The 14,900-nt window shown below is 31.8% G+C and overlaps 1 protein-coding gene and 1 long non-coding RNA gene across 5 annotated transcripts in view; both read right to left on the bottom strand.

Moving 5' to 3' along the window:
• Positions 1–87: 87 nt before the first annotated feature.
• Positions 88–14,900, bottom strand: part of LOC102678921 (protein kibra) — a 42,556-nt gene continuing 27,743 nt past the window's right edge. For 3 of the 4 annotated variants that reach the window (XM_031515459.1, XM_006610181.2, XM_006610183.2), the window contains 9 exons: positions 6,795–6,903; positions 6,267–6,426; positions 4,307–5,824; positions 3,620–3,706; positions 3,140–3,329; positions 2,473–2,928; positions 2,060–2,275; positions 1,504–1,982; positions 88–1,302 (listed from right to left, as the gene is read on the bottom strand). In XM_031515459.1, coding sequence (XP_031371319.1) covers positions 1,020–1,302; positions 1,504–1,982; positions 2,060–2,275; positions 2,473–2,928; positions 3,140–3,329; positions 3,620–3,706; positions 4,307–5,824; positions 6,267–6,426; positions 6,795–6,903 — 3,498 coding nt within the window. In that variant the 3' untranslated portion in view covers positions 88–1,019. Of the gene's footprint in view, positions 1,303–1,503; positions 1,983–2,059; positions 2,276–2,472; positions 2,929–3,139; positions 3,330–3,619; positions 3,707–4,306; positions 5,825–6,266; positions 6,427–6,794; positions 6,904–7,992; positions 8,386–14,900 lie in introns of those variants that run through there. The other variant, XM_006610182.2, reaches the window with a different exon arrangement.
• Positions 8,782–11,167, bottom strand: LOC116186888. Its single transcript, XR_004151935.1, has 2 exons — positions 10,707–11,167; positions 8,782–10,038 (listed from the first exon to the last, which is right to left on the bottom strand). It is a non-coding gene; the product is annotated as an uncharacterized LOC116186888 (long non-coding RNA).

Genomic DNA, 14,900 nt, shown 5'->3' with positions numbered 1-14,900 from the left:
TCTCTCTCTCTCTCTCTCTCTCTCTCTCTCTCTCTCTCTCTCTCTCTCTCTCTCTCATTTCTCTATTAAAGAAATATTCTACTAAACAAAAAAAATGAAGAAAATAAAAAATTCGTGTATAAGTATATATTCTTTACATAATTTGTGTCAATATTGTATACTATAGTTGCACGAAAAGACATTTGCAATTTACTTTGAACAGAAAATTATTTAATTGAAGCGGAACATGGCTGAACTTAATAAAAATATAAAAATATAATAAAAAGACAATCACTGATCATATCGTAGCTGAAAGTACAAAAAGGATACAAGTATCCAAAATTGTAACTACAAATGGCAGTAATGAAATCAAGGCAAAATTCAACCAACCAGGGCGATAGCCTTTTCCTCTTTCCTTTTTGTCTCTTTTCCATTGTTTATTATATTTTCTATATTGCAGTCCAGCTGCTTAATGGGACCATTACTCTAAAGAGAAAATATAAAGGATAGCGAACGAAACAATTTAACATAAAAATAATGAACCGGGATTTATTAGAAGAGGAACCCAATGGAATTGATTAAAATTAAATAATTCTCGCATAAAATCTCATTTAAATAATTTACGATTTTCGTATGTACAAAGCGTTCATTTCACGCATTTTTCTCTATAGTTTCTTTCTATAGTTTCTTTCATAAGTCTTTCTAAAAATTTATTTTGCGGCATTCTCGCATCAAAACCAATAATAAAAAAAAAACAATAACAATATCAGTAACATTTTGTTCAATTTATTATATTAATTATACTAGCATCACTACGTATGTGCTGTTCAAATGTACTTCGGTAAATGTACTTTATCTATTCTTTTTTCAATCATCGTGCATGGCACTTAGAATTCGAAAAAAGCAAAAAAACAATATTCTATTGTTTTTTTTTTTCAATTCTTTGTTTTTGCCCGAAAGTCACTGGATTGGTATGTATTAATTAAATTATCCAACGATTTGAACAACTTATTCATCAGTAAAAATAATAAGTGTAAATGTTACACTTCAACACCGAGAACTCTATCGACGACGTATTCGTACCTTCTTGGCTCTTCACCATCATTTGATGTATTTTCATTAGGAACACTATCTGACTGCGCGGTCAAATTTGAAACATCTTGAGCACCAAGTTTAGTAACCATATATTCAGTAGTAATTGGCTCCGAAGTGTGTCTTCTATGCTGGATAAATGATGGTGATGATAGGTTTTCACACATTGAATCTTCGGGTGGAAGTACAGGAACATTGAGATTAACACGTGTAAAAAATGCCATTTTTTCTCTGAAATTGAAATTAATTTATAATATTTCCATTAAAAAAATAATTTAATCAAAGTTGTAATATTATATAATTCATAATAATTAATTTTTTTTATTATACAAATTATCAATTAATATTACTAAATTGAAAAAATTGATAGATATGTTATTTTTCGTAATAAAAGATAAACATTTTAAATATATTAAATAATGAAATACATACTTGAATGAAATAATATCTGGTTTTCCTTTACCAGCTTTTGTTTTCCGTAATTTATAAATTTCTTTTGAAGTCTTTTTCAACATCTTTTCTACTCTTTTATCCTCAGCACTTTTGCCATTTTTTCCACTTTCGGCTTGTGCCATTAAATTTTGAAATTTGTGATCTTCCAACAACCATGTTGTAAAATCAGTGTCTCCTTTTTCTCGCGCTTGCTCTAACCTTTGCTTTAATTCACGTAATCTACTTAACTCATCTTGAAGATTATTTAATCTAGCATGTTGTGCTTGAAGATCCAATTCAAGATCTAAAGATGTTCTGGCTGTAGGTGGTAAATTGGTAGATTTTTTTGAGACAGTTTTACAACTGAGTGCAGATAAAGGTCTCCGCCATCTAAGTGATCGTCTTTCGACTGAATTTCGTTGAAAAGGTCCGCCTCTACGATAAAGTGGCATGCTACTATCACTATCGCTACGATTTAGCTGTAATAAAAAAAGTAAAATAAATTTAAAAAATAAAAAAAAAACTTAAGAATATCTTAAAAAAAGATAAAATTTACCCGACAAATATAATGATTTTTGCTGACTGCAGCACTGGGTGAAAATGTTTGACTTCTTTTAATTACAATAGAATTTTTGTCATCGTGCATGGCGTTAGAAACAACACCGGCTGCTGAAAGTTTTCTCTGTTTTCCTTGTTCTGGGATAAAAACACATTCAGTATTAGTTTCTTTATCCTGAGTCTGTCTTGCTTCTTCGTTTAATTCTTCATCTTCCTATAATTATAAATAAAATTTAAAATATTTATTATTATTATAAATTATAAATTTTATTATTATATATTATTATTATAAATTATTATTATTATTATTATTATTATGAATATAATTTATAAATAAAATTTAATTATATAATTTTTATATAAACTAAAAAATTATGGGTAAAGTAAGATATAATTTAAAGTATTATTTACCTCATGTTCCAATACATCCTCCAGAACATTATCTTCCATCGTAAACTCCACAATGATACCTTCCTCATCGCTATCCTCACTTCCGCTTTCGCTACCACCATTTTCATCCTCTTCTTCCGGACTTCCCAAACAATTAGCTAATTCTTCTAATCTTAACGAAATTGCCGTTTGAAGTTCATCGCATCCCTGATTTCTCGTCAAAGTCGATGTTTGAGAGCTAATGATCGTGCTCTCATCACTACTTTCTTCTTTCATATTTTGTACACCACGATATACCGATAAATCTGATTCTTGTTTGTCGTGTTTGGTCTGCCTCATTACGCTGGTGGAGATACCATTACTATTGCTAGTACTTGGATTATCAGATGGTTGCATGAAGCGGAAAGAGAGTATGTTATACCATTTTACGCTTGGTGATTCTGGACTAAAATCTGCAAGGGACACTTGGGCGGATCCCTGAAAAACATGAATTAAAGTATGATCAAATATGAATTAAAGAAATGATGAAATATATAAAAAAATATATTAAAATATTGTAATAATTATTTGATTGATATTTAATTAAGCATTATCACATATTAGTCAAATATTCAATGTAATTTTTTATATTTTATTGTCATCTCTTTTTTCAAAAGAAAGAAATAAAAAAAAATCAAAGGACATGTACCAAGCATTCCTCAGACTCATTGCCTGTACACCAAACGTTGACTTGTAATGTCTTCGTATATAATTTGTTGAGTGGAACTGCAATCGGAAATGTTTCACCGAAGGTTGGTTTGCGCAGATCAACAACTGGTTTTGTACAACACATGTGATTAACAGGCAGTTGCATTGGAAGCAATGCAGCCTTTATATATCTAAATTTAAACAGAGAAAAGACAATTATTAGTTTTCATGATGTTTAATTTTCATTCAATAATTATAATTTAAAATTTTTTTTTCTCTCAATATTTATCACTAAATGTATGTATGTATTTTTGCTTTGAATATTTTAAAAGAATATCTTGCATAAAAGAATTTTATGATTAAGAATTTTTTATTCTAATTAAATAATTTGTAATTTGTAATATAAATTAAATTGAACTTTTTATTAAAACAAGATTTTAAGAACAATAAAAATCTATTATACAATTAGAGAAATACTTACACTTGCGCGTTGTTAGGAATAAAAAGAGCAGCCAAATTTCTGGCACGTTCAATTCCAACATGAAGCAAACCGTCACTTACAGAATATCTATACAAATAAATTATTTATTTAAGTATATATATTTATAAAAACTTAATTGAACATTAATATAAAATATAAACTGTATAAAATTAGGATTTTAATTAGGATTTATTAATATTTACTAAAAATTAGATTACATTTTGAAAATTTTTTTCAATAAAATGATTCGAGCTGGAGTAATAAATAATATGTAATTTTATATATATTTTATCATATTTCATTAAAACGATTATTAAAAAACAATTTTCTTCAATATAATCTTAATATTCGAATATTAATAATTCTTGTATGTTTATTATACATTAGTTGTAGTTGTAGTTTATACATTATACACAAAAAAACTATAAATATGTAATTCAATATTCTATATTTCTATATTTTTATAATGATTTATAAATAATCTATTTAATTCAATCAGAATCATAATTATTCTCAATCATAATTATCATTTCATTTACGAAAATAATTATTATAAGAAATTATAAGAAATTAAAAATAATTAATATAAGAACATGAATTTCTCAATTCTTCATATATCTATCTCACAAATCTCTCTTTTATCAATCGCTAAGATAATAAACAAAATTAAAGGAAATTAAAACAAACCTAAGTTTAATTTGCACCTGTGCCGTCTCTAAGCTCATCTCCCCCAACGCTAAAGAATTCACGTCATCCATTGCTCCAGGTAGTTTTCTTCGGTTAGAGGCCTCGAATACTCCCGAATCACCTGCAACACTTTCATCGGAAACAGCAGCCGAGACGGATCTGGTATTCGTACCGGAACTGCTAGCTCTCGAACGAATACCGGTGGGGGGAGGTGTTTCACTGATAGGTGAAAGAGGCGGTGGATCCTGCGAAGGATGCTGCATCACGCATACAGGCCTGCCAAGGCCACTGCCTTGGGACATATTTCCAGATTGCAATTCGACCGGTGGATGTGGACCACCGACCAACTTGAGACGATCTTGGGAACCAGCACACGTCTGTTCTTGCGACGACGTTTGCTGTTGACTAAACCTAAGCTCCGCCAAACGATCCTCCAACTGATTTCCGTCTAAATGAACGTTAGATGAGGCGGTGAGTCTCTGATGTCGTCTCTGCATCTCCACGTGTTCGTACGCGGGTGGTGGGCCCATCGGGGCATTTTCATATAATGGTGAAACCGGTGGACTGACACTAGACAGACTCGATCTTGGCGATAAACTTGGTTGCGATCGACCCGGCGATGGCGTGCTCACAAGATTGTTCTGTTCCGAGCCTCTAAGTAATCTCTCCACTCGTCTATGGAGGTCAACCATATCGACAGGTCTATCTTGTTGAGAAGTGACAGGGCCAAGGCACTGGGGGCCACCATAAATATCGGTGAAACTTAGTCCAGAACTTAGGGAACCTTTACTGCTAGTCGTGCTGAGACTTCCAAGGCTGGAACTACTACTGACTGAAAGCGTGCTCGCGCTGAGAGTCTTCAACTGACCCTCGAGCATCGCCATCGAGCGTAAAGCGTCCCTCAATTGCTGTAATAACAATTGTTTTTCTTCGTGTAGTCGCACGCGATCGGTAATTGTCTTGTTCGACAATTCAAGCGCGTTGTTTAGATCTTGCTCAAGGCGACGGATCTCACTCTGGATCTTCTTCATATCTTGTTGCGTTCTGGTACGTGGAGTGATACTTCTTAATTCTCGAAGCAATTGTTCTTTCTCCTGGAAGAGCAGCAACTTATCCTTGTCGCTTTCCGTCTGGCCAGGAGTTACCTTTTCCTCAAGATCCGCTAATTGTTGTTGAATATGCTGTATCCTCTTTCTCGCCTCATCGTACTGTAACCTCATCCGCGCCATTTCGGCTAAACGCGTGCCAATAGGGACTAATTCACCGGATAAATCGGTTTGAGATGCTGTACTAAGTTTTTCCTGAGGTAAACTGAGCGTGCTGGCCTCGGGACTACCTTCGCAAAGCTGCAATCTCGTCAATTCATCCTTCAATTGAGCTAAAGACTGCATCAACTCAGCTTTCTCCTTTTCGCCCGAGCTCAGCGATTTTTGAATATTTCGAAGCTCAGTCATAATCGCCTGAGCCTCCGTAATGTTGTAACAACCGCCATGATGACCACTCAATTTTTGCTCAACACTGCATTAGAAATAAGAAGAAAGATTGAAAATTGATTTTTAATAATTATTACAAATAAATTCTTTTCTTGCAATACAAATTTTTTGAAATATTAATCTCAAAATATTTTTTTTTCTCTGTATTGTCAATTTTGCAAACATTTGAAAATTGTGTTAAATCGTACAATAATACAATATAAAAGAAAAAAGGAAATTCATAATCATTATTGTCATAAATATATATAATATTATTAAAATTTAAAAAAATAAAAAAATGCATCTATCCACGTAATCATATCGATCAATACGATGTTCAATTTTTATTGTTGATCTCGTTATCTATAATTTTAAGGATCGAGTTCTTAGAATTCGTCCATTTGCTATGTCACTCTCACAAAAGATATATTCTTCCTATTCAAGTGCCCTTTAAAGGGTAGGAATCTCAAAATAAGATAATAACATACCTTGCAAGAGTGTCCACTCCTCGCTGTGTGCAGTTCATTTCAGCTCGAATCTGTTCGAGCTCTCGTTTCAGGCGGGAAACTCTACTCCTTGCGAGTGCGACATCGGATTTCAAGAGATCCGGATCGTACTTGGTACTCAATGAACTTGAACTGGAGCACACTGTAGGTAAGATAAATCATTACTGTCTCGTTTGATTTATTACACATTTAAAATATATTTTTCATCGACTCTTTATATAATATCATTATAATGAATTATAACTAAATGAAAACGAACAAATATTTTATTTTCTCAATAATTCGAGTTTCGTACAAAAATAAAATTCGCATAAAGATAGAATAATATTTTTACATCCAAAAAATATCGAAAGATTAATAAGATGCATAAGATTTGCCAAAGATTAATGTGATAACACAACAATTATTTTTAACATGATAATATCTAGATGAATAATTATTTTGCATGCTAAATTAGATACTTTGAATGGTAAAAAAAAATAAATACCACTAATATCAAAGTATACTCACAACTTGTACGCGAAGCGCCGAGCGTCGTTAAAGCGTTGTTAAGGTGATTGTACTCATCTTGGGCCAGACATAGTCTCTGTTGCTTCACATCGTAGATCTCCTTCTTCGCCTGTAACACAGATAAAAACATTGTCGAAATGAAAATTTATTATTTTTCCAAAATTTTTTTTCAATATTTTTCCAAAAGAAAACATGTTAGAAATTTATATATATATATATATATATATATTACAAAACGAATTTGCATTGATATTAAAATATTCATTTAATCTTTTAAACGATTGATTTCATAGTCATGCTTTATTTTAACCCTCATTGTATAGACATTTGCGTCAAAAATAATTTATATTGATAAATAATTAAAACTTATCTAATTTTTGCTAATGGCGATCTTTAAATCGATCCGATCGAAAAATGACTCAGTCATCGAACCATGAGGGTTAAAGATATGTATGAATAAAATGATTGAAATCAATGGTAATTACTTCATATCGATAAAAAGTTTAATCTTTGTGTGTGTACAATACATAAGAAATACTTATTAGAAAGAATTTTCTGATTGTAAATAACATTGAATTTGGAATAGCACGTCGTTCGCATTTTCACCTCGATCACGCTTAGTTGAAATCCGATAGAAGCCACGCAACGACTCGTACCAGCATTCTTTCGGTTTTCAGACAAGGAAATACCATTACACATGATTTATGTAGCGCTACGAGTGCCGAACGATCCCTTCATCATCTCAAATTCTTCTATAGTTGGCCATCGTAAAACGAAATAAGAAGGAAATAAAATAAAGTACGACGAACGGTAACAAAAAACATTTATACAATATACAGAATCTCGTGGAATTTTGCACTTTTGTTACTCTATTCTTAAATAAAACTTTCATTCAAACAAACTTTGAATTATTTCTAATTATCATTCGATTTTGGAATGAAAAATCATTGAATATCGACATGTGTATGAAAGTCAAGAAAACAAGAGGGAATAATCGAAACTGAAACACACGAGGTTACAAAGATATAAAAATATTTTCAACAACACGTTCGCAACGAAATATAAAATATTAGATCCGATAAGTACAAAAGAGGAAACACTGAAAAAATCCGCATTGATAATACACCATAAAAATTTCACTTCGACAGATTTAAAACGATTCGAATATTGCACGAAATAATCCTGGAAAAGTCCTTACATATTCACAGTAATAGTATGCAGTGGCGTCGGTATCTTCACGTCTATAGCATTGCTCCCAATAAAACCTCTGTATCTGCTCGTCATTTTCATAATCGTTATGATAGCACATTCTCATTCGATATTGAGATACGACGTTCTCGTAAATTTGTTCCTGTTGATAAGGTTGTTTGCACAAACGTTGCTCGGAATATTGTTGACGTTGATGTTGTTGTAACCGTTGATGCGCCTGTTGATGGTAATTGTTCACGTAGGTGCGGTATTGGTGCGCTGGTACGAGTACACAGAGTGTGTACTGACGGTCCATGCCGGGTACACAGTAGACTAGGCACGATTCTTCTTCTTCTTCTTCGTCTTCTTCGTCGTCGTCGTGATCGTTGTCTCTTTCTTCTTCTATATACTTCTTCCTTTACTTCTTCTCCGTCTTTTCCTTCTGGTCTTGGTGTCTTTCTCTTCTTCTTCTTCTTCTTCTTCTTCTTCTTCTTCTTTTTCTTCTTCTTCTTTTTCTCCTTCTTCTTCTTCTAACCCGTCGAACGTCTATCTTCTCTTCTCTTCACCTCATCTTCGCGAAGGCCTTCTCGAGACTGGCCGGTTTACGGGGCCCGAAATTCCGATCCCCACCTCTGTGGGTCTCAATTTTTAAGGGATCCCACCTTTTTTCCTCCTTTTTGCCTTCTCTTCCTTCGTTTCTTGCACCACCCGGTCGATTCTCTCCTTCCCTTCTCGTTTCCATCCTGCTTTTACCTACCACCCTTCCCCCTACCATCCTATCCAACATCCTTTCTTTTTACTCTTCTATTTCTCTCTCTCTTTCTCTCTCATTCGCTCGCTCCCTCTCTCCCTTCTTCCGTTTAATCCTTCGATCTTTGTCTCTGTCTCGCTTGCTTACATACATCGCGGACTCTATCTCTCTCAATCTTATATAGACCTTCTTTCCTCTTCTCTCTTTCCATCTACTCTTTCCATAGTATTTTCATTTATCTCGCTTCAACCACGGTGGCCTCAAGCGGTTCTTTCTTATCCGGTGTAAAAAGGCGGGCCTCATCCTGAGGCCTGGCAGGACCGTCGCAATCGAGCCCTTGCGCTGCCCCTTGCTCCCCACCCACTCGCTTTTCCTATTCTTCCTCTCCTTCTCTTTCATTTCATCCAATACTGTCTCTAAATCCCTTCTTTATCCTCTCTACTTTGTTTTTTTCTTTCAAATATTATATATATTTCACATAATATTCGTAAATCTAATTGATAGTAGAACGTACGTACACGTGCTACGTTTACTCGCGCATCATGAATATTTATGACATTACATGTTGAAATTTTGCTTCTTCCTTTTAACCTTCCAGCCACGTTTAATCTTCTTTGATTCTTGAATCGATGGAAATTCCATTGAAATGAAATTTTTTTTACCGGCCAAGGTTATCCTGACCTAAATTTCTCTAAAATGAAAAAACATTTTTTTATCCATCGACAGAAACAATGTTTCATACCTACGCGTGTATTTAGCTCTGATAGCGAATAATTTCGTTAAATTGTCAAAACATAAAAACGAGACTACTTTTCGAATTTCAGAATATTATTCGAATTTATCCCTGGGGAGTATAAATTTTTTTCAGCTCAGCGATCATAGTGGTATGCAGGGGCTCTATATGCAGGGCGCCGCGGGGCAAGCGCACAATCCTGTTGCTGGCGGAGCCTGTAAGGGACGACAGCAGGAATGGAGTAGGGGGTTTGTAAAATGAGAGGAGAAGGGAAGGAAGACCTGACGAGGTCACGGTACGACCCTGCTGAACGTGGTCCCATCTCGGACTTTCTGGTCGGTAGTAGAACCGACCTTGAGTCGCGCATTATGCCCCGTCCTTGTTGGAATTTCTGGGGCCACTACTGGCCCATCAGCCGTGTCTCTGATCATCTAAGAACAGGCCCGGTGGACCTTGGTATATGTCCCCTCTCCATCAAAAGGTCCGTTCTGTACCAGTAGTGATGGGACCAATTCCCCTTCCTTTGAACATCTTATCAATCTTTTTCCCCACTATTTCACTATTCTACTCTTCTGAAATATTAATTTAATATTCCATTGAATTATACACAATAATTAATTAATTCTAAATATATTTTCCTATATTTTTATTCGAAACTGTTTTATGTATATATTTATATATAATATCATATATATTGTTATATTAGCGATTTAAATGCTTATATAATGCTCAAATTGACTTCATTTAACGCAGAAGTTATGTAAGAAAAATATTTCGATACAATCTAATTCTCATTTATTAGAAAATTTATATCTATATTATATTATATTATATTATAGCGGATTGATATTCGTATTTTTTAAATAACTTCGATATAAAAATGGATAAATAGAATTTCGACAATTTTTAGAAAATATTACAATTGAAGAGAAAATCGAAAGGAAGATTGCTCAGAAATAACAAGTAGCGGATCGATTCCATCACTACGAAGCGGAGAATTTCACCCCACCAGGCAGACTTTACCTCCGTACACCACCTCACCACCCCAAAACCGCCGAAGGATTCACGAGGCTCGAACTCCGCGCGCATATTTCTCGGTCCACACTATTATTGTCGGAGGCTCCGCAGATGCTATCGAATACGAGCCGGTTCGCTCGCCTCGCGGAAAGAGCCTCTTATTTTTCCCTTCCCCATCCTCCTTCGCTCGTTCTCCACCTCCACGAGGCAAAGCTCTTCTTACCTCGATCCTTGCATCTCCCTAACGTATCTATCATTCCTTTTTCTCTCCATGTGAAAGATCAAAGCAAGTCGCTTCCTCATCCTTCCTTACCACATCCCGAAATCTCTTCCGCTTTATCCGGCTTTTTATGCCACGCAGCCAGTAAATATGTCCGTCGTGATGCCACGCGGCAATTTCGTTCCGAACAAATTCCAGTTAGAGAGTTAGACGGTTCATCAATCGATTGGAATGTCTCTCTTCTGACGTGTGTTATCGATGTATTATGGAGCTAAACTATTGCTCTCTCTGAGAGAGAGTCATTTGTCATCCTATGAAGAGAGGTCAATAACCATTTATCATTAAATTTACCGACGTATGCATAAAAATACCTACTTGTATATTTGTATTCTCTATAACGATTATTTTTAATATATCTTATTTTTTTTATTTTTTATCGTTTTTTTATTTAAGTATGTGTAAATAATTCGTTTTATGAATTTTTTTTTTCTTTTTTTTTTTATATTGAGCTTATAATGTTTGAGAAATATTTTAGTTTATTGTGCATTCTGTTCTTATTTTTTTATCGTATTTCATTTCTTCAAGTTATTCTTCAAAGTTTGATTCCGTTTAAAATTTATTTTTGTTTATTAACAATAAAATGGATAAAATGAGTTTAACTTCAATTTTTTACACATTTTTAAGTTCTTATTTTGTATCATAATTTTTTAATATCTTGTATAGTATTATATATTTTTAAAATAGATTCAAAATATAATCTATTTCATTTATTGTGCATCTGAAAAATTCTAATATGAGTATGACAAACAACAAAATAAAAATAAATATATATATATTTAAGAAAGAAAGTGGCAAAGAACGAAATAGTAATGTACGAAATATGCAGTAATATTCAGTATATCATTAAGGAATTTCTCTTCAAGAAATATTGATAAGGAATGTCTGTATGGTAAAAGAAGATCTTCAGCCATAAGGGTCAATCTGTAAAGGTCGTATGCATTTTAAAGAAAGATTCGCCATTTACAATAATAACTTCTATGAAATGACTTGAGTTTGGTAGGTAAAAAAAGTTTTCTGATTCTTTGATTTTCAAGTTATAAAAATGAGTTTATCTCTTTTCTATGATTATTAATTGACATTATAATGAATATATCGAAAAATATATACAATATTTCCGAATTTTTCATTCGAACATCATGAATTATGAAATACTATAATATTTGTTATTCTAAATTAACAAAATTTATGTCAATACAATCTTTTGTATCTATACGAGTCACAGAAGTTTATTTGTAAAATCCTATAACATTTACAAAAATAAATATGTATATTTATTTATTTAAAAAAATTTTTTTTTTTATTCATAACAAATCGAATTTTAATAATATTTGTAATAATATTCGTAACAAAAGAAAAATTCTAGAAAATATCATATGAAAAGGAGAACCTAACCTATTCTAATCTAATACACATAATTTATTGTTGCATATGCTTAATGCATTACATAATATTAAAAAATGTTTTAAATATTAGCTATTTTTCTTTATAATATATCCATATTAATATTATAATAAATTATTATGAATTCATTAGTTAATCTATACATATTAAAATTGCCATAAGTATAATCATATCTTTCCATCATGATCTTAAAATTAAATATTATAAAATAAAATAAAAAAATAAAATACTTTACTTTGCAATCAATATTATTAAATTTCTCTGGAAAACCATATAACAGTATAATACGTCATCAATATTATTACTAAAAAATTCAAAAGCTTGATATTTACGGTTATTATTATTGCGATAATGATCAGTCACTGCAATAGTGATATTTGTTGGTATTACTGCATCACTAGATTTTCCTGTTGCTGCGTGGTTGGGACGATGGTTGTGTGTAACAAAGAGTGCAAATAACGATAACCATGCGCGTGTGTAGTAGTGGTGAGATGGCGGAGGAGGAAGAGCGATTGGAATGCAGCCGAGTGAGGAATTCCGGCCCCTCCCGCATATTTATCTGAACGCTGCTCACCGGTCTGCGGGGCCCCGCTCCGAACGAAGGGCCTCTTTTATAGTACGGCAACTACTCTTCGTCGCTCATACCAACGGAGAAACAAAAGAAGGATAGATAGTAGTCGCACGAAGTCAGTATCGGGCTACTATGCGTATAGATCTATTCAGGAATGCCCAGTGTTTTGTAATTAGGCGTATGCGTGGCATTTTCTCCTGAATATGCAACCGCGGTAAATTTCGAAGATAACGTTGTCTGGCAAATGTTAACGGCATGAACTATTCACTTCACGAATTTTTTGAGATGATTTATAGAGTAAATTACTAAGAGTAAAATAATATTTCCAATGTATTTTTTGAAATTGCCTTTAAAATAGAATGATATAAATAAATGATATAGACACATTCCAAGAAAATGGAATTTGTAATAACTTTTCTAAGGAAATGTTTCCACAAATTTAACAAGTACGTTTATTTTCTGGAAAAACTTTTCTAAATATATGTATTAAAAATAATAATAATGTTTTACATTTAATTTTGATTTTTTTAATTTTATTTTTACTTAAAAATTAAAGTAAGAATAATCTTTCAATTTTAGAAATACTCGGAATGAAATATTTGTAAAATTGAATTTAACCTAAATTTTCTAAAATTTAATTTGAGATAAATAAATAAAAAAAATAAAAAAAAATAAAAAAAAAAGAAAATTTAATTTGAGATAACTATACAAGAAAAAATGACTGGAATATTAGACCATCTTCAAAAGTTTCTTTTTCATATATTTAATTTTTTAAATATGAAGATAAAATTTCATATTCAACCTTTGCTATAAAAATAATTATATGATATTTTATGATCATAAGAAATATTCATCTATACATTTCATATTAAGAGTTAAAATTCTTAATTTATTTATTTATTTTAATTTTTTTTAAATAAATTCGCAAAAAAATCTGATAATTGATAATTTAATTCAAATTTAGATATGGTAGCCAGTAGAGAGGAAAAAGAATCAGCAATAAGCGAACTGATGACGGAGAAAAGCATTTCTTCGACTGGACAGCTGTTGCCGAACAAAGGCCGAAGGATACAAAAGAGGAATTTCTTGGGCCGCACGTGGCTCCTGAGAGAAAGAGAGAAAGGAAGGGAGAAGAAAAAGGAAGATTCACGGCTAATGCAAGGGGCCGACTATATACACGCGACCCGCTGCATCCTTTCGGGCATTCCTCTCCTTCCGTCAATTTTCTCTTTTCTTAATTTCAATCATCTTTCATTCCTCTTCTGTAACTATTTTTTCTTCCTCTTTTTTATTTATCTTATAAATGAAACTTTTATAAGATTAATAAAATCTATATCTATCGTATCTATCGTAGTTTGAAGAATTATCTAGTAGAAAAAATTTGAAAAGAATACAAAATCTGATTATTTTTGTTTAATAAAATCTTGGTTGATAAAAACATAAATATTCATTTTTCTTATTGATGAAATATAATTGTATTTACAAGCTTCAATCTCCAAGACTGCAAACTTTCCAGCCATAAAAAGTAGATTTATATATTTTGCATCTGTTTGAAAACTAAAAATTTTATTTTAAATTTAATATTAGATATAATCACTTTGACTATTCCTACATTTAGGAAAATATGATTTTCTAAAAAATTAATATTTAAATATTTATCAAATATGATCAAATGATTTTGATTGTTTATCAAATGATTTTGATTATTAAATTATAGAAATTTTGATTATTTCATTATATAGAATTCCTACATTAATAGAAATTTCTACTTATTAGCTCAAAATATTAAATGAAAGAATTATGCATGATTATACATATATAATATATATATATATATATATACAATGTTGTACACGCATACACGATTAACTAATATACTAATTCATAGAAAAACAAACTATGGAATACGCAATTTCACCAGCAGAAGTCGCCACAATCTGTAATTCACATATGTTCAACTAGAATTATATTTTTTAATATTTTTTTTTATTAAATCGTACATTATTTTTCGATATAAAGTTTATTCGTTTTTTTGTAAAATCATAATTTTTTTATTTTCTACCATTTTCTTTGTTTTTTATTATGATTATTGTAGATTATTTTTTTTTTTATATTTTATTTTTTTTAAATAATAATTTTACGTAAATATAATTTATATATCTAAG

This window comes from Apis dorsata, unplaced genomic scaffold (assembly GCF_000469605.1).
Source record: "Apis dorsata unplaced genomic scaffold, Apis dorsata 1.3 scaffold_70, whole genome shotgun sequence".
Taxonomy (NCBI): domain Eukaryota; kingdom Metazoa; phylum Arthropoda; class Insecta; order Hymenoptera; family Apidae; genus Apis; species Apis dorsata.
This window is presented reverse-complemented; position numbering and strand designations above follow the sequence as displayed.